The 24,368-nt window shown below is 45.3% G+C and overlaps 1 protein-coding gene across 1 annotated transcript in view; it reads right to left on the reverse strand.

The window, feature by feature from the left end:
- Positions 1–23,078, reverse strand: part of LOC135544088 (mitogen-activated protein kinase 9-like) — a 26,631-nt gene extending 3,553 nt beyond the window's left edge. The window contains exons 1-11 of the mRNA XM_064971467.1: positions 22,840–23,078; positions 19,488–19,644; positions 19,146–19,275; positions 18,894–18,952; positions 14,559–14,697; positions 11,801–11,966; positions 11,510–11,581; positions 10,905–11,087; positions 10,462–10,586; positions 1,282–1,345; positions 149–220 (exon numbers count right to left, since the gene is read on the reverse strand). Coding sequence (XP_064827539.1) covers positions 149–220; positions 1,282–1,345; positions 10,462–10,586; positions 10,905–11,087; positions 11,510–11,581; positions 11,801–11,966; positions 14,559–14,697; positions 18,894–18,952; positions 19,146–19,275; positions 19,488–19,603 — 1,126 coding nt within the window. The 5' untranslated portion in view covers positions 19,604–19,644; positions 22,840–23,078. The remainder of the gene's footprint in view (positions 1–148; positions 221–1,281; positions 1,346–10,461; positions 10,587–10,904; positions 11,088–11,509; positions 11,582–11,800; positions 11,967–14,558; positions 14,698–18,893; positions 18,953–19,145; positions 19,276–19,487; positions 19,645–22,839) is intronic.
- Between the last annotated feature and the right edge of the window lie 1,290 nt (positions 23,079–24,368).

The following is a 24,368-nucleotide window of genomic DNA, read 5'->3' on the forward strand; positions in this document are numbered from 1 at the left end:
TGAGTAAGGATTATAAGGACCAAGATGATCTCACCAACAGTGAACATTGGGGAAGGTATCCTGTAAATGTCATTCCTCAAGGCCCTCAGCAACAGGGAGATATACTTTAAAAACGTGTCAGAAGCACACAGTATCCATGGTCATTCACCTGCACAGTCCTCCTTCATTACTCCATTCTGGTTCCTCTCCTCCCAGTCCATTAACTCGTCATAGATCAGCTCTGGAAGAAATTAAAGGAAAGGTGTCCTTGACTCACAGAGATGGAAGGCAGGCTATGGGCTGACTGAAGGAAGGCTATGGGCTGACTGAAGGCAAACTATGGGCTGACTGAAGGAAGACAGGCTATGGGCTGAAGGAAGACAGGCTATGGGCTGAAGGAAGACAGGCTATGGGCTGAAGGAAGACAGGCTATGGGCTGAAGGAAGGCAGGCTATGGGCTGACGGAAGGCAGGCAGGCTATGGGCTGAAGGGAGGCAGGCTATGGGCTGAAGGAAGGCAGGCTATGGGCTGAAGGAAGGCAGGCTATGGGTTGACGGAATGCAGGCAGGCTATGGGCTGAAGGAAGGCAGGCTATGGGCTGAAGGAAGGCTATGGGCTGAAGGAAGGCAGGCTATGGGCTGACTGAAGGAAGGCTATGGGCTGAAGGAAGGCAGGCTATGGGCTGACTGAAGGAAGGCTATGGGCTGACTGAAGACAGGCTATGGGCTGATGGAAGGCAGGCTATGGGCTGAAGGAAGGCTATGGGCTGAAGGAAGGCAGGCTATGGGCTGACTGAAGGAAGGCTATGGGCTGAAGGAAGGCAGGCTATGGGCTGAAGGAAGGCAGGCTATGGGCTGAAGGAAGGCAGGCTATGGGCTGAAGGAAGGCAGGCTATGGGCTGAAGAAAGGCAGGCTATGGGCTGAAGGAAGGCTATGAGCTGAAGGAAGGCAGGCTATGGGCTGAAGGAAGGCAGACTATGGGCTGATGGAAGGCAGGCTATGAGCTGAAGGAAGGCAGGCTATGGGCTGATGGAAGGCAGGCTATGGGCTGAAGGAAGGCTATGGGCTGAAGGAAGGCAGGCTATGGGCTGAAGAAAGGCTATGGGCTGAAGGAAGGCAGGCTATGGGCTGAAGGAAGGCAGGCTATGGGCTGAAGGAAGGCTATGGGCTGAAGGAAGGCAGGCTATGGGCTGCCAAAACATAAACCTATAAACCATCCTTGTACAGAGAGGTAGCAGAAGCTCTATAATGGCTGTGGGGGAATGGACAGTAAGGTAAATACAAACAAAACAGTTGTCATACCTTTCCACTGTTCAATGCTGTGTTCTCGCTCCTCCAGCTGTTTATCAGATATCTGTGGTGGTGGCTACAGACGTAATCACAGCATACACAGACAGTTATTGACAGTTGGACCGTGTGAGCCCAAATGAGTGTTACAAGGAGTTGACACAAACAGAGGAATAGAAAATCAAATTGTACTTGTCACATGCTTCATAAACAACAGGTGTAGACTAACAGTGAAATACTTCCCAACAAAGCAAAGAACTTTTTCATTTGTAAAATAATAGAAAAATATCAAATAATAACACAAGGAATAAATACACAATGAGTAATGATAACTTGTACACGGGGTACCAGTACAGAGTCCATGTGCAGGGGTACAAGGTAATTGAGGTAGATATGTACATATAGGTAGGGGTAAAGAGACTAGGCAACAGGATAGATAATAAAGAGTAACAGCAACGTATGTGATGAGTCAAAAGTGTTAGTGCAAAGTGGGTCAATACAGATAGTTAAATAGTTAACCAATAGCTACCCGGACTTACTATTTATCAGTCTTATTGCTTGGGGGTAAAAGCTGTTTAGGGTCCTGTTGATTCCCGACTTGGTCAATCGGTACCGCTTGCTGTGTGGTAGCAGAGGGAACAGTCTATGACTTGGGTGGCTGGAGTCTTTTACCATTTTTATGGCCTTCCTCTGACACCGCCTGGTATAGAAGTCTTAGATGGCAGGTAATTCTATGCACTACCCTCTGTTGTGCCTTGTGGTCGGATGTCAAGCAGTTGCCATACCAAGCTATGATGCAGTCAGTCAAGATTCTCTCAATGGTACAGCTGTATAACATTTTAAGGATTGGAGGGCCCATGCTGAATCTTTTCAGCCTCCTGAAGGGGAAGAGGCATTGTCGTGCCCATGACTGTGTTGGTGTGAGTGGACCATGATAATATCCTTAGTTATGTGGACACCGAGAAACTTGAAGCTCTCGACCTGCTCCACTGCTCGTCCATCCATTCCCTGTAGTCCACAATCAGCTCTTTTGTCTTGCTGACATTGAGGGAGGAGTTGTTGTCCTGACACCACACTGCCTCACATCGGCTACGGAGAGTGTGATCACAAAGTCAGCTGGTGCTCTCATGTATGGTTTAGTGTTGCTAGCCTCGTAGCAAGCATATAAGGTATTTAGCTCGTCACTGGACAGCTCGCGACTGGGTTTCCCTTTGTAATCTGTGATAGTTTGCAAGCCATGCCCTATCCGATGAGAATCAGAGCCGTGGTAGTAGGATTCGATCTTGGTCCTGTATTGACACTTCACCTGTTTGATGGTTTGTTGGAGGGCATAGCGGGATTTCTTATAAGCGTCCAGATTAGTGTCCTGCTCCTTGAAAGTGGCAGCTCTAGCCTTTAGCTCAGTCAGGATGTCGCCTGTAATCCATGGCTTCTGGTTGGGACATGTATGTACGGACACAATGTCGTCGATGCAATTAGATGAATCCTGGAACATACCCCAGTCTGTTGTAGCGAAACACTCCTGTAGCTTAGCAACCACTTCATTTATGGAGGTCATCTAGAGTTTTTTTTGCCTCTCGTTGCACAGCTGAAATGCTGGTAGAACGGATTTCAGTTTTCCTGCATTAAAGAGGACACTAGGGGTGCCGCCTCTGGGTGAGCATTTTATTGTTTGCTTATGGCTCTATACAGCTTGTTGAGTGCGGTCTTACTGTCAGCATCGGTTTGTGGTCGTAAATAGACAGCCAGGAAAAAATATACAGTTGAAGTCGGAAGTTTACATACACTTAGGTTGGAGTCATTAAAACTTGTTTTTCAACCACTCCACAAATTTCTTGTTAACAAACTGTCAGGATTTGGCCAGGGTTGTTCCGGGTTTTGGTCAGTAGATGTCCCCATTGTGCTTTTTGTCCCTATGTTTTTCCCTTGATCCCCATTATTATTTGCACCTGTGTCTCGTTTCCCCTGATTGTATTTAAACCCTTTGTTTCCCTCAGTTCTGTGCTCTGTGTTTGTATGTTAGCACCCTGCCCTAGTGTTCTGTGTGCTCTTGTCGATTCCGGGTGAAGTTCTTGTGGTATTCTGTTTTTTGTTTTTGTTTATTTTTGGTGAGTTTCTTTTGAGGTCTTTTTGTGTTTTTCCTACCACCTTTTGGATTTGCCATTTTTTGTATTTTAGGATTTTTTCTTTATTAAATACACCGTCTTAAGTACTGCTGTGTCTGCCTCATCTTCTGGGTTCTGCTGTCTATTCGTGGCTCAGTTGGTTAAGTGACTGTTTCTCACTCCGAAGACCCAGGTTCGAAACCGGGTCCTGACAGAAACACAGAGCCAAAAATGAACCCAGAGGCAGCCAGTTCCCAGGACCTTTTTGCCACGCTGTCCCACCACCAGGAGACTGTCCAACGCCACGAAGCCGCCCTGGTTCAGCAAGAGGCCTTAATGGCTAGACATTCTCATCTTCTGTCGGAGATGCTGACTTCCATTAAGCAAATATCTGATCGACTTACCCCGGCAACAGTTTCCGTCCCAGTACCTCAGGTTCACGTACCCATGGCAGTTAACCCCCTGGCTGAACCTCGTCTTCCACCTCCCCAACGGTTCTCAGGTGATCCAAGTGCTTGTAAAGGGTTTCTCACTCAATGTTCTCTCTCCTTTGAGCTGCAACCCTCGTCGTTTCCCACCGACCGGTCTAAGATCGCATATATCATCACCCTGCTGTCGGAAAAAGCCCTGGCCTGGGCTACTGCTGTGTGGGATGCCCATAGTTCCTGCTGTGCCAGCTACTCTGCCTTTGCTGAGGAATTCAAACGAGTGTTTCAAGGCCCAAGCAGTGGTTCTGACTCAGCCAAACAGCTCCTGACTCTCCATCAAGGTTGGCGCAGCGTGACGGACTATGCCATCCAGTTCCGCACGGTGGCAGCAGCGAGTGGCTGGAACAACGAGGCGCTCACGGTGTGCTTTCTGAAAGGCCTTTCCGACACTATCCAAGATGAACTGGCCACTCGGGAACCACCGGACAATCTCGAGTCCCTGATCAAGTTGGCCTCACGCATTGACCAGCGTCTGAGAGAGAGAACTCAACCGTAGACCTCTAGCCCCTATCAGTCCCAGCTCCGAGTCCCCACCTTTATCATCGCTGGCTCCACCGGAACCCATGCAGATTGGACGCATCTCCCAGGCTGAGAGAGACCGCCGGATGAGGGAGCGACGCTGTCTATATTGCGGCAAACCGGGCCATTTCCGTTCCACGTGTCCCGGGCTCCAGGGAAACGCTCTGTCCCGTACAGACCGGGGGAACTGTAACGGGAAACATAACCTCCTCCCATCCGTCCAACTCCCGTCTGCTCATTCCAGTCACCCTCTCCTGGGACAACCACAAGCTTCACCTTCAAGCCTTGGTAGACTCTGGAGCCGCAGGTAACTTCATGGATGGTGTCTGGGCGAAGGAGAATGGCGTTCCCTCTGAACCTCTAAGTGACCCCATGAGGGTTACTACATTGGATGGAAGCCCTTTGGGATCTGGACTTGTCACTCATGTCACTACCTCCTTGAGACTTTCAGTTTCACAACACCAGGAATTGATGAACTTTCATTTGATCTCCTGTTCCGAGTTCCCTCTCGTCCTTGGATACCCCTGGCTTCACAGCCATAACCCTCACATCGACTGGTCTGTGGGCACTATCAAGCAGTGGGGTCCTACGTGCCAAGCTACTTGTATTTTCCAGAATTCCCGAGTTCTACTCCCGAGTCTTTAGAATCCATCGACCTGACCCGAGTTCCCGAGTGTTACCATGACCTCAAACTGGTGTTTAGCAAACAGAGGGCCACCATGCTACCACCCCATAGATCTTACGATTGCCCCATCGACCTGTTTCCGGGCACTTGCCCCCCAGGGGTCGGATCTTTCCCTATCTCCACCCGAACGAGCTGCTATGGATACCTACATCAAGGACTCTCTGGAAGCAGGCCTCATGCGTCCATCAACCTCCCCGGCGGGAGCAGGGTTTTTCTTTGTGGCCAAGAAAGATGGTGGATTACGTCCTTGCATCGACTACCGGGGACTCAATGACATAACCGTCCGTAACCGTTACCCGCTACCCCTTATGGCCACAGCCTTCGAGCTGCTCCAGGAAGCAGTTGTTTTCACTAAGCTTGACCTGCGGAACGCATACCATCTTGTGCGGATCAGACCTGGTGACGAGTGGAAGACCGCTTTCAACACGCCTACTGGTCACTATGAATACTTGGTGATGCCCTTCGGCCTGACCAACGCCCCAGCGGTGTTCCAAGCGCTCATAAACGATGTGCTTAGGGATATGCTTAACATATTTGTGTTCGTTTACTTGGATGACATCCTCATCTTTTCGAGCTCCCTTCAAGAACACACTAAGCATGTCAGACAAGTACTCAAACGCCTCCTGGACAGCCATCTGTACGTTAAGCCGGAAAAATGTGAATTCCATTCATCCCGAGTACAATTCCTGGGATTTGTAGTGGAACCCGGTCGAGTCCAAATGGACCCTAGGAAGGTAGGGGCGGTAGCGGATTGGCCCACCCCCAAATCCGTTAAGGATGTTCAGCGTTTCCTGGGCTTCACAAACTTTTACCGCAAGTTCATCAAGAACTTCAGTTTGGTGGCAGCTCCTCTCTCAGCTTTAACCAAAGGTGGCAATGCAAGGTTTTTGTGGGGAAGAGAAGCTGAGACGGCCTTCCAAGGACTCAAGCAGCGCGTCCTCTCTGCTCCCATCCTGATACTACCGACTACGGATGAACCATTTGTGGTGGAGGTAGACGCATCAGAGGTTGGTGTTGGAGCTGTCCTGTCTCAGAGGGGTGAAGACAAGAAGCTTCATCCGTGCGCTTTCTTCTCACACCGGCTTACCCCGACTGAGAGGAACTACGATGTGGGGGATCGTGAACTCCTAGCGGTTAAGATGGCATTGAAGGAATGGAGACACTGGCTCGAGGGGGCTTCTCACCCGTTTCAAGTGCTTACGGACCACAAAAATCTGGAGTATATCCAGCAGGCGAAGCGATTGAACTCTAGACAAGCTAGATGGTCTCTTTTCTTCAATCGATTCCAGTTTATCCTCACCTATCGGCCCGGGTCGAAGAATCTCAAACCGGATGCCCTGTCCCGAGTCTACGCTCCTGCCATTCGAGATGACACGGACATGCCTGTCCTTCCTGCTGCTAAGATTGTGGCTCCGATCTCGTGGCAAGTTGAGGATACCGTGAGACGTGCTCAAGCTAGCGAACCGGACCCTAAAGGAGACCCTGCCAATCGGTTGTTTGTCCCCAAGGCAGTGAGGACTCAGGTCCTTCTGTGGGGGCACTCCTCTCGCCTCACCTGTCATCCGGGCGTAGGTCGCACCTTGGAGTTCATCCAGCGTAAGTTCTGGTGGCCTACCATAAGAGAAGACGTTGCCACTTTCGTCAATGCCTGCCCCGTGTGCTGCCAGGGCAAATCTTCTCACCTCCGCCCTCAAGGACTCCTTCACCCTTTACCTGTTCCCCACAGACCCTGGTCCCATATCTCATTGGACTTTATTACTGGACTTCCTCCATCCCATGGCAATACTACTATCCTAGTCATAATCGACAGGTTTTCAAAGGCGGCCAGGTTCGTCCCTCTGACTAAGTTACCTTCTGCCAAGGAAACGGCTGAGTTGGTAATTAATCATGTGTTCCGAGTCTTCGGCATTCCTCAAGATGTGGTTTCTGACAGAGGTCCCCAGTTCGCCTCAAGGTTTTGGAAGGCCTTCTGCCAACTCATGGGGGCTTCTGCCAGTCTATCTTCAGGGTACCATCCGGAGTCCAACGGCCAAACAGAGAGGATGAATCAAGAGCTGGAGGCCACCCTCCGATGTATGACTCGTGACAACCCGTCCACATGGTCATCCTTTATTGTTTGGGCCGAATACGCGCACAACACCTTGCGCTCCTCCTCCACTGGTATGTCCCCGCACGAGTGTCAGTTTGGCTATGCTCCTCCATTGTTCCCGGACCAGGAGGCAGAAGTCAGAGTGCCGTCAGCCTTGAGGTTCGTCAGACGCTGTCGGCTTATGTGGAGGAAGACCCGTCTTAATCTGATGCGTTCCTCACAGAGGTATCAACAACAAGCCAACAGACGTCGCCGTCCCGGGCCTACCCTGCGCCCCGGCCAGAGAGTCTGGCTTTCCACAAGAGACTTACCTCTACGGGTGGAGTCTCGCAAGCTGTCCCAAAAATACATCGGTCCCTTCAAGGTTGCCAGGAGAGTTAACCCAGTTTCTTATCGCCTACACTTACCCAGATCCCTTAAGATTAATCCCACATTTCATGTGTCATTGTTAAAACCTGTTGTTTTTTCTCCCCTTGTCCCGGCAGACAGACCTCCCCCTCCGCCTCGTGTCATTGGAGGCCAGCCGGCTTATACCGTCCACCGGATACTGGATTCCCGCCGGGTGCAGCGGTCCTGGCAGTATCTGGTGGACTGGGAAGGCTACGGTCCTGAGGAGCGCTCCTGGGTTCCTGCCAAAGACATCCTGGACCCTGACCTCATTCGTCAGTTCAGGGTCCTCCACCCTGAGAGAGCTGGTAGGAACGTCAGGAGCCGTTCCTAGGGGGGATTCTGTCAGGATTTGGCCAGGGTTGTTCCGGGTTTTGGTCAGTAGATGTCCCCATTGTGCTTTTTGTCCCTATGTTTTTCCCTTGATCCCCATTATTATTTGCACCTGTGTCTCGTTTCCCCTGATTGTATTTAAACCCTTTGTTTCCCTCAGTTCTGTGCTCTGTGTTTGTATGTTAGCACCCTGCCCTAGTGTTCTGTGTGCTCTTGTCGATTCCGGGTGAAGTTCTTGTGGTATTCTGTTTTTTGTTTTTGTTTATTTTTGGTGAGTTTCTTTTGAGGTCTTTTTGTGTTTTTCCTACCACCTTTTGGATTTGCCATTTTTTGTATTTTAGGATTTTTTCTTTATTAAATACACCGTCTTAAGTACTGCTGTGTCTGCCTCATCTTCTGGGTTCTGCTGTCTATTCGTGGCTCAGTTGGTTAAGTGACTGTTTCTCACTCCGAAGACCCAGGTTCGAAACCGGGTCCTGACACAAACTATAGTTTTGGCAAGTCGGTTAGGACATCTGGTTTGTGCATGACACAAGTAATTTTTCTAACAATTGTTTACAGACAGATTATTTCACTTATAATTCACTGCATGACAATCTCAGTGGGTAAGAAGATCACATACACTATGTTGACTGTGACTTTGAACAACTTGGAAAATTCCAGAAAATGATGTCATGGCTTTAGAAGCTGCTGATAGGCTAATTTACATAATCTGAGTCAATTGGAGGTGTACCTGTGGATGTATTTCAAGGCCTACCTTCAAACTTAGTGACTCTTTGCTTGATATCATGGGAAAATCAAAAGAAATCAGCCAAGACCTCAGAAAAAAATTGTAGACCTCCACAAGTCTGGTTCATCGTTGCCAATTTCCAAATGCCTGACGGTACCACGTTCATCTGTACAAACAATAGTACGCAAGTATAAACACCATGGGACCACGCAGCCGTCATACCGCTCAGGAAGGAGGTGCATTCTGTCTCCTAGAAATGAATGTACTTTGGTGTGAAAAGTGCAAATCAATCCCAGAATAACAGCAAAGGACCTTGTGAAGATGCTGGAGGAAACAGGGACAAAAGTATCTATATCCACAGTAAAACGAGTCCTATATCGACATAACCTGATAAACTGCTCAGCAAGAAAGAAGCCACTGCTCCAAAACCCGCCATAAAAAAAGACAGACTACGGTTTGCAACTGCACATGGGGATAAAGATCGTACTTTTTGGAGAAATGTCCTCTGGTCTGATGAAACAAAAATAGAACTGTTTGGCCATAATAACCATCGTTATGTTTGGAGGAAAAAGGGGGAGGCTTGCAAGCCGAAGAACACCATCCCAACCGTGAAGCACGGGGGTGGCAGGATCATGTTGTCGGGGTGCTTTGCTGCATGGCATCATGAGGGAGGGAAATGATGTGGATATATTGAAGCAACATCTCAAGACTCAGTCAGGAGGTTAAAGCTTGGTCACAAATGGGTCTTCCAACTGGACAAAGACCCCAAGCATACTTCCAAAGTTGTGGCAAAATGGCTTAAGGACAACAAAGTCAAGGTATTGGAGGGGCCATCACAAAGCCCTGACCTCAATCCCATAGAAAATTTGTGGGCAGAACTGAAAAAGCGTGTGCGAGCAAGGAGGTCTACAAACCTGACTCAGTTACACCAGCTCTGTCAGGAGGAATGGGCCAAAATTCACCTTGTGGAACGCTACCGGAAACGTTTGACCAAAGTTCAATAATTTTTAAAGGCAATGCTACCAAATACTAATTGTGTGTATGTAAACGTTTTACACACTGGGAATGTGATGAAAGAAATCAAATCAAATCAAATCATTCTCTCTACTATTATTCTGACATTTCACATTCTTAAAATGAAGTGGTTTTCCTAACTGACCTAAAACAGGGAATTTTACGAGGATTAAATGTCAGGAATTGTGAAAATCTGAGTTGAAATGTACTTGGCTAAGGTGTATGTAAACTTCCGATTTCAACTGTAGATGAAAACTCAATTGGTAAATAGTATGCTCTACAGCTTATCATTAGGTATTCTAACTCAGGCAAGCAGAATCTTGAGACTTCCTCAATATTAGATATGGCACACCAGCTGTTGTTAACAAAGAGACACACACCACCTCCCCTGAGCATTCTGTCCTGCAGATGTATAGAAAAACAGCTAGATTTATAATTAATATGTCCTTGTTCAGCCACTACTCGGGAAACATAGGATATTACAGTTCTTCAGATCACATTGATAGGGTATTACAGTTCTTCAGATGACGTTGCTAGGGTATTACAGTTCTTCAGATCACGTTGCTAGGATAGTCTCTCACTCTCTCAGTATTTAAACTTTTCATTGATGAACACCTTCCACCTTCCTAGCTGTAGCTCAGTTGGTAAAGCAAGGCTCTTGCCAAGCAGGGATAGTGGGTTTGATTCCCGGAACCACCCATAACAAATGTATGACTGCCTGATCATTTGTTAAATGGCTTATCTTATTATTATATTACAGCCAGACTCACTGCATCAGCCTCTCCTGGGTCGTACCACATGTGGATGTAGGGGTAATCTTATTAATATATTACATCCAGACTTACTGCATCAGCCTCTCCTGGGTCGTACCACATGTGGATGTAGGGGTGATCCAGGGCATCTTCCACTGAAATACGGCTCTCTGGGTCAATCACCAGCATCTTGGAAAGCAGGTCCCGTGCTTGACTGGCTGCAGCGATAACAAGGCAGAAAATATGCCAATGTCATATTTCAGTCAGAAGCATATCAGATAGGAAGGTGCTAAACAATAAAAAGAGAGAGAGAGAGAGAGAGAGAGAGTGAGAGAGAGTGTGAGAGAGTGTGAGAGAGCGAGAGAGAGAGAGAGAGTGTGAGAGAGAGTGTGAGAGAGAGTGTGAGAGAGCGAGAGAGAGAGAGAGAGGGAGAGTGTGAGAGAGAGGGTGAGAAGAGCGAGAGAGAGAGAGAGAGAGAGAGAGAGAGAGAGAGAGAGAGAATGTGTGTAGACATCTGTAGGTGGTATAAGTCTTACTCTTGAGTTGATCCTGCTCTGTCTCTGCCGGGAAGGCCCAGTCAGGGAAGAGTTGAGAGAAGCTGACCCCGGGGTACTGGGGCTTGTTCATCACATAGTTCCTCACAGTCTCCATCAAACGGTTCATAAACTCCATGGGGGGCGTGCCCAGAACCTCAATCACCTTGTTCCACTGGTCAATGTCTGATACGGAGCTGGTTCAGGACACGTATACAAACTAATGCAAAACACCTAGTTATACCTCAGGGGGAGGTTCAGGAACATAGGAAATGGGATATTGATTATTGCACCATACACAGAAGTAGCAAGAGGCTTTAGCAATTAGGATCCAGACTTTTCGAGTTAGTACGGACCATCAATTCATCAATGTGAATGAAATGCCTGTGTGCTAAGGAAGTAGCTAGCTGATGTTGTTGTTTCAATTGAATGTGGGAAAGAAGGTCCTGACATGCCTGACCTTGCCATGCGGAAGTCAACCTGGCAAACACATTATACAAAGTCTCTAAAAGTGAACCAAATAGAGTTTAAACCCACAGACACAATGGTCATTTATAGATGTAAAGACAGCATATAGTCATAGTCATAGATCAACTGGGTAAGGATACGATCCGTTCCCTGGAATATAACGCTGCCCTTCACCATCTCTCCCATGATGCATCCCACTGACCAGATGTCCACTTGGAGGAAAACAAACATAGAGGTTACACACACACCACACACATTCATCTCACACAGCACCATAACCAGTCATATGTGGACCCTTGCTGCTGGTAAAAGGAGAACAGCCATAGATGGTCAACAGTGCAAAATAGACATTTATAATCAAGTAACTAATAGTGTTTTATTCTGTTGGTGGGAATTAAGAATAAAAGGTAATATCCTTGAGCATTTCTTACCATTCTCTTTATACTTCATGCCCAGGATGACCTCTGGTGCTCTGTAGTATCGGGTAACAACGTAAGGGGTCATCATGAAGTTAGTACAGGCTGTTCTGGCCAGCCCAAAGTCCAGGATCTTCAGAGTACAGTCAGACTTCACCACTATGTTACTGGGCTTCAGGTCCTAGAGGAGATACAAACAAAGTTAATAAATTGATTGTGATGATGATGATGGTTATGATGATGGTGGTGATGATGGTCATGATGGTGGTGGTGGTGATGATGGTCATGATGATGATGTTATGATGGCGGTGGGGAATATAATGGTTATGATGCTAATGATGATTATGATGGTGATGATGATGATGGTGATAATGATGGTTAGGATGCTGATGGTGGTGATGATGGTGATGATGGTGTGATGGTGATGATGTTATAATGGTGGTGGTTATGATGCTGGTGGTGATGATGATGATGATGGTTACGATGGTGGTGATGATGATGATGATGGGTACGATGGTGGTGGTGATGGTTACGATGGTAGTTCTGTTGATGATGGTGGTGATGATGGTGATGGTTATGATGGTGGTGGTGATGATGGTGGTGATGTTATAATGGTGGTGGTGATGATGGTTATGATGGTGGTGGTGATGATGGTGGAGGTGATGATGGTGATGATAATGACGGTTATGATGGTGGTGATGATGATGGTTACGATGGTGGTGATGATGATGGTTACGATGACAATGGTGGTGATGATGGTGATGGTTATGATGGTGGTGGTGATGATGGTGGTGATGTTATAATGGTGGTGGTGATGATGGTTACAATGGTGGTCATGATGATGGTTATGATGGTGATAATGATGGTTATGATGGTGGTGATGATGCGGGTAGTGATGATGGTGATGATGATGGTGGTTATGATGCTGGTGGTGATGATGATGGTTACAATGGTGGTGATGATGATGATGGTTACGATGGTGGTGATGATGATGGTTACGATGGTGGTGATGATGATGGTTACGATGACAATGGTGGTGATGATGGTGATGGTTATGATGGTGGTGGTGATGATGGTGGTGATGTTATAATGGTGGTGGTGATGATGGTGGAGGTGATGATGGTGATTATGATGGTAGTGATGACGATGGTGGTGATGATTATGATGGTGATGGTTGTGATGGTGATGATGGTTATGATGGTGGAGGTGATGATGGTGATTATGATGGTGATGGTTGTGATGGTGATGATGGTTATGATGGTGGAGGTGATGATGGTGATTATGATGGTGGTGGTGATGATGGTTGTGATGACGATGATGGTTATGATGATGATGGTTGTGATGGTGGTGATGGTTATGATGGTGGTGATGATGATGGTTGTGATGGTTGTGATGGTTATGATGGTGGTGATGATGGTGGTGGTTATGACGATGATGGTGATGATGATGGTTGTGTTGATGGTGATGATGGTGGTGATGATGGTGGTGGTTATGACGGTGATGGTTACGATGGTGATGGTTATGATGGAGGTGGTGGTGATGGTTATGATGATGGTGATGGTGGTGGTGATGGCGGTGATGTTGATGGTGAAGGTAATGATGGTGATGATTATGGCGATGATGATGTTATGATGGTGGTGATGATAGTGGTGATAACGGTGGTGTTGATGGTGATGGTTATGATGGTGGAGGTGATGATGGTGATTATGATGGTAGTGATGATGATGGTGGTGATGTTATGATGATGATGATGATGGTGAAGGTTATGGTGATGGTGATGGTTATGATGGTGGTGGTGAAGATGGTTATGATGGTGGTGATGGTCAAGATGGTGATGGTTATGATGGTGATGTTATGATGGTGGTGGTGGTGATGACAGTGGTGTTGATTGTGATGGTTATGATGGTGGTGATGATAGTGGTGGTGGTGATGATGGTAGGGATGATGGTCATGATGGTGGTGAATGATGGTTATGATGATGATGGTGATAATGATGGTTAGGATGCTGATGGTGGTGATGGTGGTGATAATGATGGTGGTGATGGTTATGATGGTTATAATGGTGGTGATGGTTATGATGGTGGTGGTTATGATGGTGGTGAATGATGGTGATGATGATGATGATGGTGATAATGATGGTTAGGATGCTGATGGTGGTGGTGGTGATAATGATGGTGGTGATGGTTATGATGGTTATAATGGTGGTGATGATGATGGTGGTGATGGTTATGATGGTGGTGGTTATGATGGTGGTGAATGATGGTGATGATGATGGTGATGATGGTGATGATGTTATAATGGTGGTGGTGATGATGGTTATGATGGTGGAGGTAATGATGGTGATTATGATGGTAGTGATGACGATGGTGGTGATGGTTATGATGGTGGTGGTGATAATGATGGTGGTGATGGTTATAATGGTGGTGATGATGATGGTGGTGATGGTTATGATGGTGGTGAATGATGGTGATGATGATGGTGATGATGTTATAATGGTGGTGGTGATGATGGTTATGATGGTGGAGGTGATGATGGTGATTATGATGGTAGTGATGACGATGGTGGTGATGATGATGATGATGCGTATGATGGTGGTGGTGATGATGCTGGTTACAATGGTGATGATAATAATGGTTATGATGATAATGGTTATGATGGTGGGGATAATGGTAGTGATGATGATTAGGCAAGTACAGTAGATGTCTACATGGCTTATGTTATTATCTGCATACAACACATATTCACAACCATTTATGACCAGCCAATGACTGACCCTGTGGATGATGCCAGCGGAGTGCAGGTGTCTGATGCCACAGAGGATCTGGTAGAGCAGGTAGGACATCCTCTCATGGTCCAGATCCATGTGGATGACCTGGCACAGACTGGCATCCATCAGCTCCATCACCAGGTAGCTGGCAAACAGACAGAGGGGACCACCCATAGAGTTAGATAGACCACCCCAATAGGGCTGTGCCTAATGGTCGACCAATCATTTTTCCCGACCAATCATTTAAACAAAATTGTAAAACGTGCATTTGTCCATATATAGAAACACCATATGTGTTTTAATAAAAATAAACTTCTCTATATGCAGGGTTGCAAAGGGTCGGTAAACTTTCCAGAAATTTTCCAAGGGAAGTTAAACCTTGGAATATGGGGAATTTTGCTTATATTTTTTAAAAAGTTAGCTTATAACAGTGAACCTTTTTTTGTGGGATACACATAAGGCAATTTTAGGTATTGTGGCATATTTTGGTTAAACTATCCCCGATTCAATGGAATTGCAACCTTCTGCATGCACAGTGCATTCTTCCATCACATGTGCAGCTGATTCTCAAGATCTTGCACACTAATGATATGCTTATGAGGGTTAAAAAATTGGTGGCCATCCGGGCCAATTTGAGGCTTGACAATAAGCCATCCTCAACAAGGTTGGAAAGTGACAGTGAAGATGAGGCCTCAGAGTCTGATGTTCAAGTGGTGTGGACATTGAGGAGGTCCAGGGAGAAGACATGGGAGCCTGAGAGGAAGACAACAAAAGCTTGAGTTTCTAGACTATCATTTTACAGATGTATGTTGATAATGTTTTTGGGCGATGGATCATTGGTGGTCATTCAATGTTCCCTTTCTTTTGTTGTTCAGTGAAATCATCCCATGTGAAGGGTCAACTCATTTAATTAAAGTTAAATTCGTAACTAAATCATTTTAAAAATTTCTATTGGAAGCATTTGCAATTATGTCTTCTTATGAAAATGTAAAAGGTTTATGTTTCCATCTCCATATGATATGATAAATATATCCAATGCAACAAACATCTAAATTTAAATGGCCTCAATATTAATTTGCATATATTTCTGTTAATTCCCATATATTTCGGTTAATTCCCACTGAAAGTTTCCACCACTGAATATTCCCCAAAATGTGCAACCCTATGTATATCTACTGAACTTGCTTCAAGCACGCTGCTTGATTACATAATTAAGACACAAATGACTCAAGAGGGAGCCAGAGATCAAGATAGTCTAAAAAACCTGTTCCCGGCCCTCCTCCTGCAGCTGCTGGCCTTCGCAGATTCTGCCGTTATGGCCCTGAAGTTGCCAGTAACAGGCTACACCAGCGGTCTGCAACCTTCTCCATTTGGAGAGCCAATTTATCTTACCATTTCTACCGATCTGCGTGCCAGTTATGATTTACATATGCACATTTTTGTGGAACAGTTTCCATTTCATTTTTAATATTCTTTGTATCTCAAAATCATTGTCTGTGGTTAATCTACATTCTTTTTCAATCTAAATTAAAATTATAAAAACAACAAACTTACAACAATGTATCAACTACCAACTTGGTCAGCTCGAAACTCACGCTAGCAAACTTGCAGAATTGTATAAAATATTCTGGGCCCTCAGTGTTTCCCCCACCAGTGAGCTCGGGCCAGACACAGCTGTAGGCTATTTGGAATAAGAAGTACACAAGTTTTTAACAACGTTTCCACTGGATAAGAGCATTACATTTTTCCCTTTCATGCCGAGTGGTTATCGAATTGGAGAGAGCTGGAATTATACTAATCAGACCAATCAGGTCAGGTCTAGGCCTACTTCCATATGCATAATCAGGTGCGTGTCTTACTCAACATTGACAGGAGCGTTTCAAACAAAAGACAACGGATACATTTACAGAACTCCTAAATGGGATGTAATTAACAAAAATGTGTTTCTCATAAGCGTATCATAGGTTGTGAGCTTTGCAACGAGAACGGTAAAGGACTGTAACTCAGCAAAAAAATAAATGTCCTCTCACTGTCAACTGCATTTCTTTTCAGCAAACTTAACCTGTGTAAATATTTGTATGAACATAACAAGATTCAGCAAATGAGACATAAACTGAACAAGTTCCACATACATGTGACTAACAGAAATGGAATAATGTGTCCCTGAACAAATGGGGGGTAAAAATCAGAAGTAACAGTCAGTATCTGGTGTGGCCACCAGCTGCATTAAGTACTGCAGTGCATCTCCTCCTCATGAACTGCACCAGATTTGCCAGTTATTGCTGTAAGTTGTTACCCCACCCTTCCACCAAGGCACCTGCAAGTTCCTGGACATTTCTGGGGTGAATGTCCTTAGCCCTCACCCTCCAATCCAACAGATCCCAGACGTGCTCAATGGGATTGAGATCTGGGCTCTTCGCTGGCCATGGCAGCACACTGACATTCCTGTCTTGCAGGAAATCATGCACAGAACGATGGCTGGTAGCATTGTCATGATGGAGGGTCATGTCAGGATGAGCCTCCAGGAAGGGTACCACATGAGGGAGGAGGATGTCTTCCCTGTAATGCACAGCATTGAGATTGCCTGCAATGACAACAAGCTCAGTCTGATGATGCTGTGACACACCGCCCCAGACCATGACGGACCGTCCACCTAAAAATCGATCCCACTCCAGAGTACAGGACTCGGTGTAACGCTCATTCCTTCGGCGATAAACGCGAATCCGACCATCACACCTGGTGAGACAAAACAGCGACTCATCAGTGAAGAGCACTTTTTGCCAGACTTGTCTGGTCCAGCGACGGTGGGTTTGTGCCCATAGGTGAAGTTGTTGCCGGTGATGTCTGGTGAGGACCTGCCTTACAACAGGCCTACAAGCCCTCAGTCCAGCCTCTCTCAGCCTATTGCGGACAGTCTGTCTTTGATGGAGGGATGTTGGCAGTTGTTGCCATCCTGTACCTGTCCCGCAGGTGTGATGTTCGGATGTACCGATCCTGTGCAGGTGTTGTTACACGTGGTCTGCCACTGCAAGGACGATCAGCTGTCCATCCTGTCTCCCTGTAGCGCTGTCTTAGGCGTCTCACAGTACGGACATTGCAATTTATTGCCCTGGCCACATCTGCAGTCCTCATGCCTACTTGCAGCATCCCTACGGCACGTTCAAGCGATGAGCAGGGACTCTGAGCATCTTTCTTTTGGTGTTTTTCAGAGTCAGTAGAAAGGCCTCTTTAGTGTCCTAAGTTTTCATAACTGGGACCTTATTTGCCTACCATCTATAAGCTGTTAGTGTCTTAACTCCGTTCCACAGGTGCATGTTCATTAATTATTTATGATTCATTGAACAAGCACGATAAACAGTGTTTAAACCCTTTACAATGAAGATCTGTGAAGTTATTTGGATTTTTACGATTTATCTTTCAAAGACAGGGTCCTGAAAAAGGGACGTTTCTTTTTCTGCTGAATTTAACATGTTGAATGCATTAGCCTAACAGAAATTACCATAACCAAATAAACATTGCAGTTTAGAAATTATGGGAATCAACAGTAAATGTAGGCCACTACTGGTGATATATGTAATGGGGAATTGATAGACACAGCAAATAATGCTCATAATGAAGTTATGAAACAACAAATACACACAAAATGGCTGGAGAGAGATGTGCCTTGTGCATCTGAGCCACACTCCCCTTATTCTTGGACCGTTGCATCCCTGGATTAGAACACCGATTCAGAAGCAAATCAGACAGGTGTCTCGTGTGCTCAACAAAAAAAGATCTTGGTCGACAAACAGCCTATCGACCAAAAAATCGACCAGTCGACTAAATAGGGTCAGCCCTACTCCCCATCAATGTCCATGCTAAACCTGCTTATATCCATCTAGAGTCCTCTATCTAACTTCATGGGACAACCACTCATAAGATCCCAGTACTTACATCTGGTCCAGCCAACCACGACTCCTCTATTATGTAGCCCCGCCCACTGAAATCTAGAGTTTTATAACATATACATAATGGAAGTCGTAATATTATCTCTTTTATTCCTGAAAACTATTGAAACTTTCATTTTAAGGTATCCCTCTATATATTACTCTGAGGTTATTTCTCAGTTATTTCCTTGTCTCCTGCAAAACGGTCATGTAGATCTTTTTTTATGTATAATAATGTGTTACAATGTGTAACCTTTGAAGGTCACTACTAAGCTTGTGATTACATAGCATCCTCTCTCTCTCAAGCAACAGACCCCTCATAGGAAGGAGGCAGTGCAGCCCTGCAGCAGTGATGAGGAGAATAATGCTTACCATAGAAGGATAAGCAAAAAATATGAGCCTGCAGCCAACTTACAGATCCTGGAACTCCTCCAGTGAATTCTGTGGTGTGAAGACATTCAGGAGCCTAATAATCTGGAGGAGAAGAGACAATATATCAGGAGACAGAAATATGACACTCATTTGGTGATATAAGACTAAATCAATAATTTCATACACACATACAGTGCAGTTAGCCGATGATGTCACACACAAAGGAATTTGCCATAATGATTATGTCTAAAAGACCCACATACGTGGACAGCTGAGCATGTCCACAGTGACGTACATTTTTGTGATTGACGCACTTGAGCAGCACCAGCTCCCTATAGGCCCGCTTGGCGTGGGTCTGGTTCTGGAAGGGCCGGCTCAGTTTCTTCACCGCCACAGGGACCCCAAGGACACTGTCCAGGGCCGAGCTACATAGACAGACACACAGAGGAGTGGGAGGAAAGGAGACGCCATCATTTATCACTGTTTTCCATGAAAATAGGACACCACACCTTGATTGCTGTGGAACCCAAGTATTCCACCATCTATTGAAGGAATGACTCATCATGTTCAGTCAATGCAACAACAGGATGCTTGTGAGGAGTTTAAATAACAGTGTGTCTGTGCCATGCCCACTCACCAGACAATGCCCTGGGCACCAGACCCGATAGCGCGGAGCTGCTGATAGCGGGTCAGCACAGTGAAGGTGGAGTCACCCACCTGCACGCTGTGGAAGAGCCCCTCCCCTTCACTCATGGCTCCTCCCCCTGTGCTGCCACTAATGAATAGGATACAACCTGAGGAGAGAGAGAACAGAGGAATTTGAATATTATGATAATATTATATCAGATTATGTTCTTAGGGCATGTTATAGCACTACTGCTATTACAACTAGTTCTAGAGTAGAGAGGGAAATAACTATACATTAGGAAAGATTCACAAATAACAGACCAATTCATGTGGAACCATTATTTCATTATAGTTGCATGATAGCATGTAATAAACAAAATTAATGATGTAGTTATGGGACAAAGTGGACGTTGTTAGCTGGCAAAACACACACACACACACACACACACACACACACACACAGCAAACACAACGCTGTTCCAACGCCCACACAATCTCTCTAGGCCATAACAGTAATCTGCGTGATGCTGGATGACATAGAGGAACCTTGGGCGATATGACTCTGTCCTGCTTTCTCCCTTTATTCCATGGTTCCCAGAGCCAGTCAGCCATAACATGGACAGAGTGGAGGACATGCTGAATCTGACTCAGAGTGAGCAGTACCCTCTTAGTGGGTTGCAGCAGAACTCTACCAGGAGCAGCAGATGTAGTGCTTGAGTGGCATACAACACCACATCTACATACCAATCCTGAATTCAAAGTTATAAAAGCTGTGCTGTTCTGGGTGGTTGAAAGAAAGAAGAAAAACAGCCTGATTCATCTCCCCTTGGAACGTTCACAATTAAATGCCTGGTGGACAAGGCTGTGTTTCACCTGATCCTTGTCAGGTGGAGCTCAGATCGGCAGCAACTAACAGCATGCATCTCCCCTTGGAACGTTCACAATTAAATGCCTGGTGGACAAGGCTGTGTTTCACCTGATCCTTGTCAGGTGGAGCTCAGATCGGCAGCAACTAACAGCATGCATCTCCCCTTGGAACGTTCACAATTAAATGCCTGGTGGACAAGGCTGTGTTTCACCTGATCCTTGTCAGGTAGAGCTCAGATCGGCAGCAACTAACAGCATGCATCTCCCCTTGGAACGTTCACAATTAAATGCCTGGTGGACAAGGCTGTGTTTCACCTGATCCTTGTCAGGTAGAGCTCAGATCGGCAGCAACTAACAGCCTGATTCATCTCCCCTTGGAATGTTCACAATTAAATGCCTGGTGGACAAGGCTGTGTTTCACCTGATCCTTGTCAGGTAGAGCTCAGATCGGCAGCAACTAACAGCATGCATCTCCCCTTGGAACGTTCACAATTAAATGCCTGGTGGACAAGGCTGTGTTTCACCTGATCCTTGTCAGGTAGAGCTCAGATCGGCAGCAACTAACAGCCTGATTCATCTCCCCTTGGAATGTTCACAATTAAATGCCTGGTGGACAAGGCTGTGTTTCACCTGATCCTTGTCAGGTAGAGCTCAGATCGGCAGCAACTAACAGCATGCATCTCCCCTTGGAACGTTCACAATTAAATGCCTGGTGGACAAGGCTGTGTTTCACCTGATCCTTGTCAGGTAGAGCTCAGATCGGCAGCAACTAACAGCATGCATCTCCCCTTGGAACGTTCACAATTAAATGCCTGGTGGACAAGGCTGTGTTTCACCTGATCCTTGTCAGGTAGAGCTCAGATCGGCAGCAACTAACAGCATGCATCTCCCCTTGGAACGTTCACAATTAAATGCCTGGTGGACAAGGCTGTGTTTCACCTGATCCTTGTCAGGTAGAGCTCAGATCGGCAGCAACTAACAGCATGCATCTCCCCTTGGAACGTTCACAATTAAATGCCTGGTGGACAAGGCTGTGTTTCACCTGATCCTTGTCAGGTAGAGCTCAGATCGGCAGCAACTAACAGCATGCATCTCCCCTTGGAACGTTCACAATTAAATGCCTGGTGGACAAGGCTGTGTTTCACCTGATCCTTGTCAGGTAGAGCTCAGATCGGCAGCAACTAACAGCATGCAGACCTGAGACGAGTACAATCAGGAAAAAATATTGCAGTCAACCCTATGTTAGACACTCAAACGCATGCACACTCTCTCACACACACGTTGGTAAGGGCAGACAGATACACTGGTATGTTGAGAGTCTTGTGGCTCGTTAGTAGATAGATGGTGACCTAGAAAAGCCTCATGGTCCCTCAGCAATGGCGCAATGGGCAGCTGCCAACTGTTAACCACTGGTTCATCCCACGGGTTAGCTATGACCCCACAGTTGCCAACATGTCATTTAAATAATATGATTTAGTGGTCAGAACTGATTATAGGGCATTTGTGTTGTGCAAGATGACATGGGTGAGTTAAACAACTGTGGGCCTAGCTGGGACATAGGCAGGCTTTTCAGTAGGCCAAATAACCAAATATTTTTTGAGGCTGAGTGTCAAAATGTTTTCATTTCTTGCATTTACATGATACATATTTTTTTTAAATTTGTATATTTTGCTAATTAGCTACAAAACATTTGAGCACATATGACTTTACACCAGACCAATAATAACCTATGTAATAACTATGTCATAATAATAACCTATGTAATAACTATGTAATAATAACCTATGTAATAACTATGTAATAATAACCTATGTAATAACTATGTAATAATAACCTATGTAATAACTATGTAATAATAACCTATGTAATAACTATGTAATAATAATAACCTATGTAATAACTATGTAATAATAACCTATGTAATAACTATGTAATAATAACCTATGTAATAACTATGTAATAATAATAACCTATGTAATAACTCCATAGCTACGATTTAGCCAACTGTGGCCTATAACTATGGTTCTACCTGAAATTGTAGTCTGCATGCTTTTTAAAAACAAAGTATCCTACTCCCTACTAATAATTACCATGGAACAAAATATGTGGAAGTGTTGCAAACATTCTATACCTCAGGCACACAGTCAATGTACATTGAATTTGCGTTCCGTCCTCAATAGGCTACCTGGATGCATCGCACAGACTGCTTCTAGTCTAATGAATGACTCAGTATGCGTGCTATACCGACATCATGACACGTTCAACCCAGGTTGCCAGCTACAAAGGCCAAACCTATTCAGATGTACAGTATTAAAGAGTTAGACTAACATGTTTTGTATCTTATTCACATATTCAATGCTATCAGTATTATCATTTTGTATTTCACTCCTGTAATTTCTTTTATCGATAGCAAAGCTTTTGTGACAGTAAGTGTACCAGTCACAGCAGACAGTGCACCGAAGAACAATCTGGATGAAAACGATAGCCTGATTTACCTTCTGCCTTTTCTTTTGCCGGATCACTCCCATGCGTACACCCGCTAACCAAATGAAATGTCGCAGCACCAGATGTGTCTAGAAGAAGAATCGTTCCACTTGGTATGTTCAGTGAAATTGGAGACTTTGTGTTTATGTTTCCTTGTAGTTTGGCTGAAAATGTTGCGGTCCTGTCCGTAGCATGACTGGTGGGGCGGAGGCAGGCGAAGAGGTGCTGCTGGGACAATTCCTCACAGTACCACGAGCGGCCACGAGCGAGCGTGCATGACGTAATCGCGTAGCAGTAATAGTTGGCACACGTTAATTGATACAATGTAGCTACAGTAGTTAGTTATATTGTAACTACACATCCCGACAGACAGTTCACAAACTCACACAAACAACAGTGCCAAAATATATGATGCTGTCTGCGATTGCGAACCATTGAGTTACATATACGTGACTTGCCTAGTTAAATAAAGGTTAAATAAAAATGTATAAATATTCTCCGCGCGTCCATCTTGGCACTCACTCACCGTTGTAAAAAAAATATTTTGGAAGCTCTAGAAATGCATATATTAATGTCTACATTCATTTTTGCCACCTTTGTTCTATTACAGACACGAATGCATACTTTTAAATTATATTATGTGAGCTAAACATACAAAATAAAAAGATGAACGTTTCCTTAATATATAATTTCTGAAGATTACTAATGTTACTGTCCTCACTACAACAACAAAAATACTTCAATACTTGTAATTTTGTCCTTAAAACAATTAATTGAAATACCATAGAATTCCATTCATTCCTATGGTGGACTGCTCCTACTGGGGGGTGTCATTATGGCCAACAGGTGGCTTCAAATCCTCTCAGTGGCCAATATATAGCATTTGAAATCCAGGGTTAACATCCATCATTCTTGTAAACACTTCAAGTTGCACACTAAAGATTTTAAAATAAAACACACTGACACCTAAGTTTGCAGCCCAAATAAATACTTCACAGAGTTCAAGTAACAGACACATCTCAACAACTGTTCAGAGGAGATCAGCGTAAATCAGGCCTTCATGGTCGAATTGCTACTAAAGGACATTACTAAGAGACTTGCTTCGGCCAATAAACACAAGTAATGGACATTAGACTGGTGAAAATCTGTCCTTTGGTCTGTTGAGTCCAAATTTGAGATTTTTGGTTACAACCACCATGTCTTTGTAAGACGCAGAGTAGGTAAACGGATGATCTCCACTTGTGTGGTTCCCACCGTGAAGCATGGAGAAGGAGGTGTGATGGTGCTTTGCTAGTGACACTCAGTGATTTATTTAGAATTCAAGGCACACTTAACCAGCATGGCTACCACAGTATTCTGCAGCGATACGCCATCCCATCTGGTTCACGCTTAGGGGGACTATCATTTGTTTTTCAACAGGACAATGACCCAACACCTTCAGGCTGTGTAAGGGCTGTTTGACCAAGAAAGAGAGTGATGGAGTGCTACATCAGATGACCTGGCCTCCACAATCAACCAACCTCAAACCAATTGATATGGT

This window comes from Oncorhynchus masou, chromosome 8, assembly GCF_036934945.1.
Source record: "Oncorhynchus masou masou isolate Uvic2021 chromosome 8, UVic_Omas_1.1, whole genome shotgun sequence".
Lineage (NCBI taxonomy): Eukaryota > Metazoa > Chordata > Actinopteri > Salmoniformes > Salmonidae > Oncorhynchus > Oncorhynchus masou.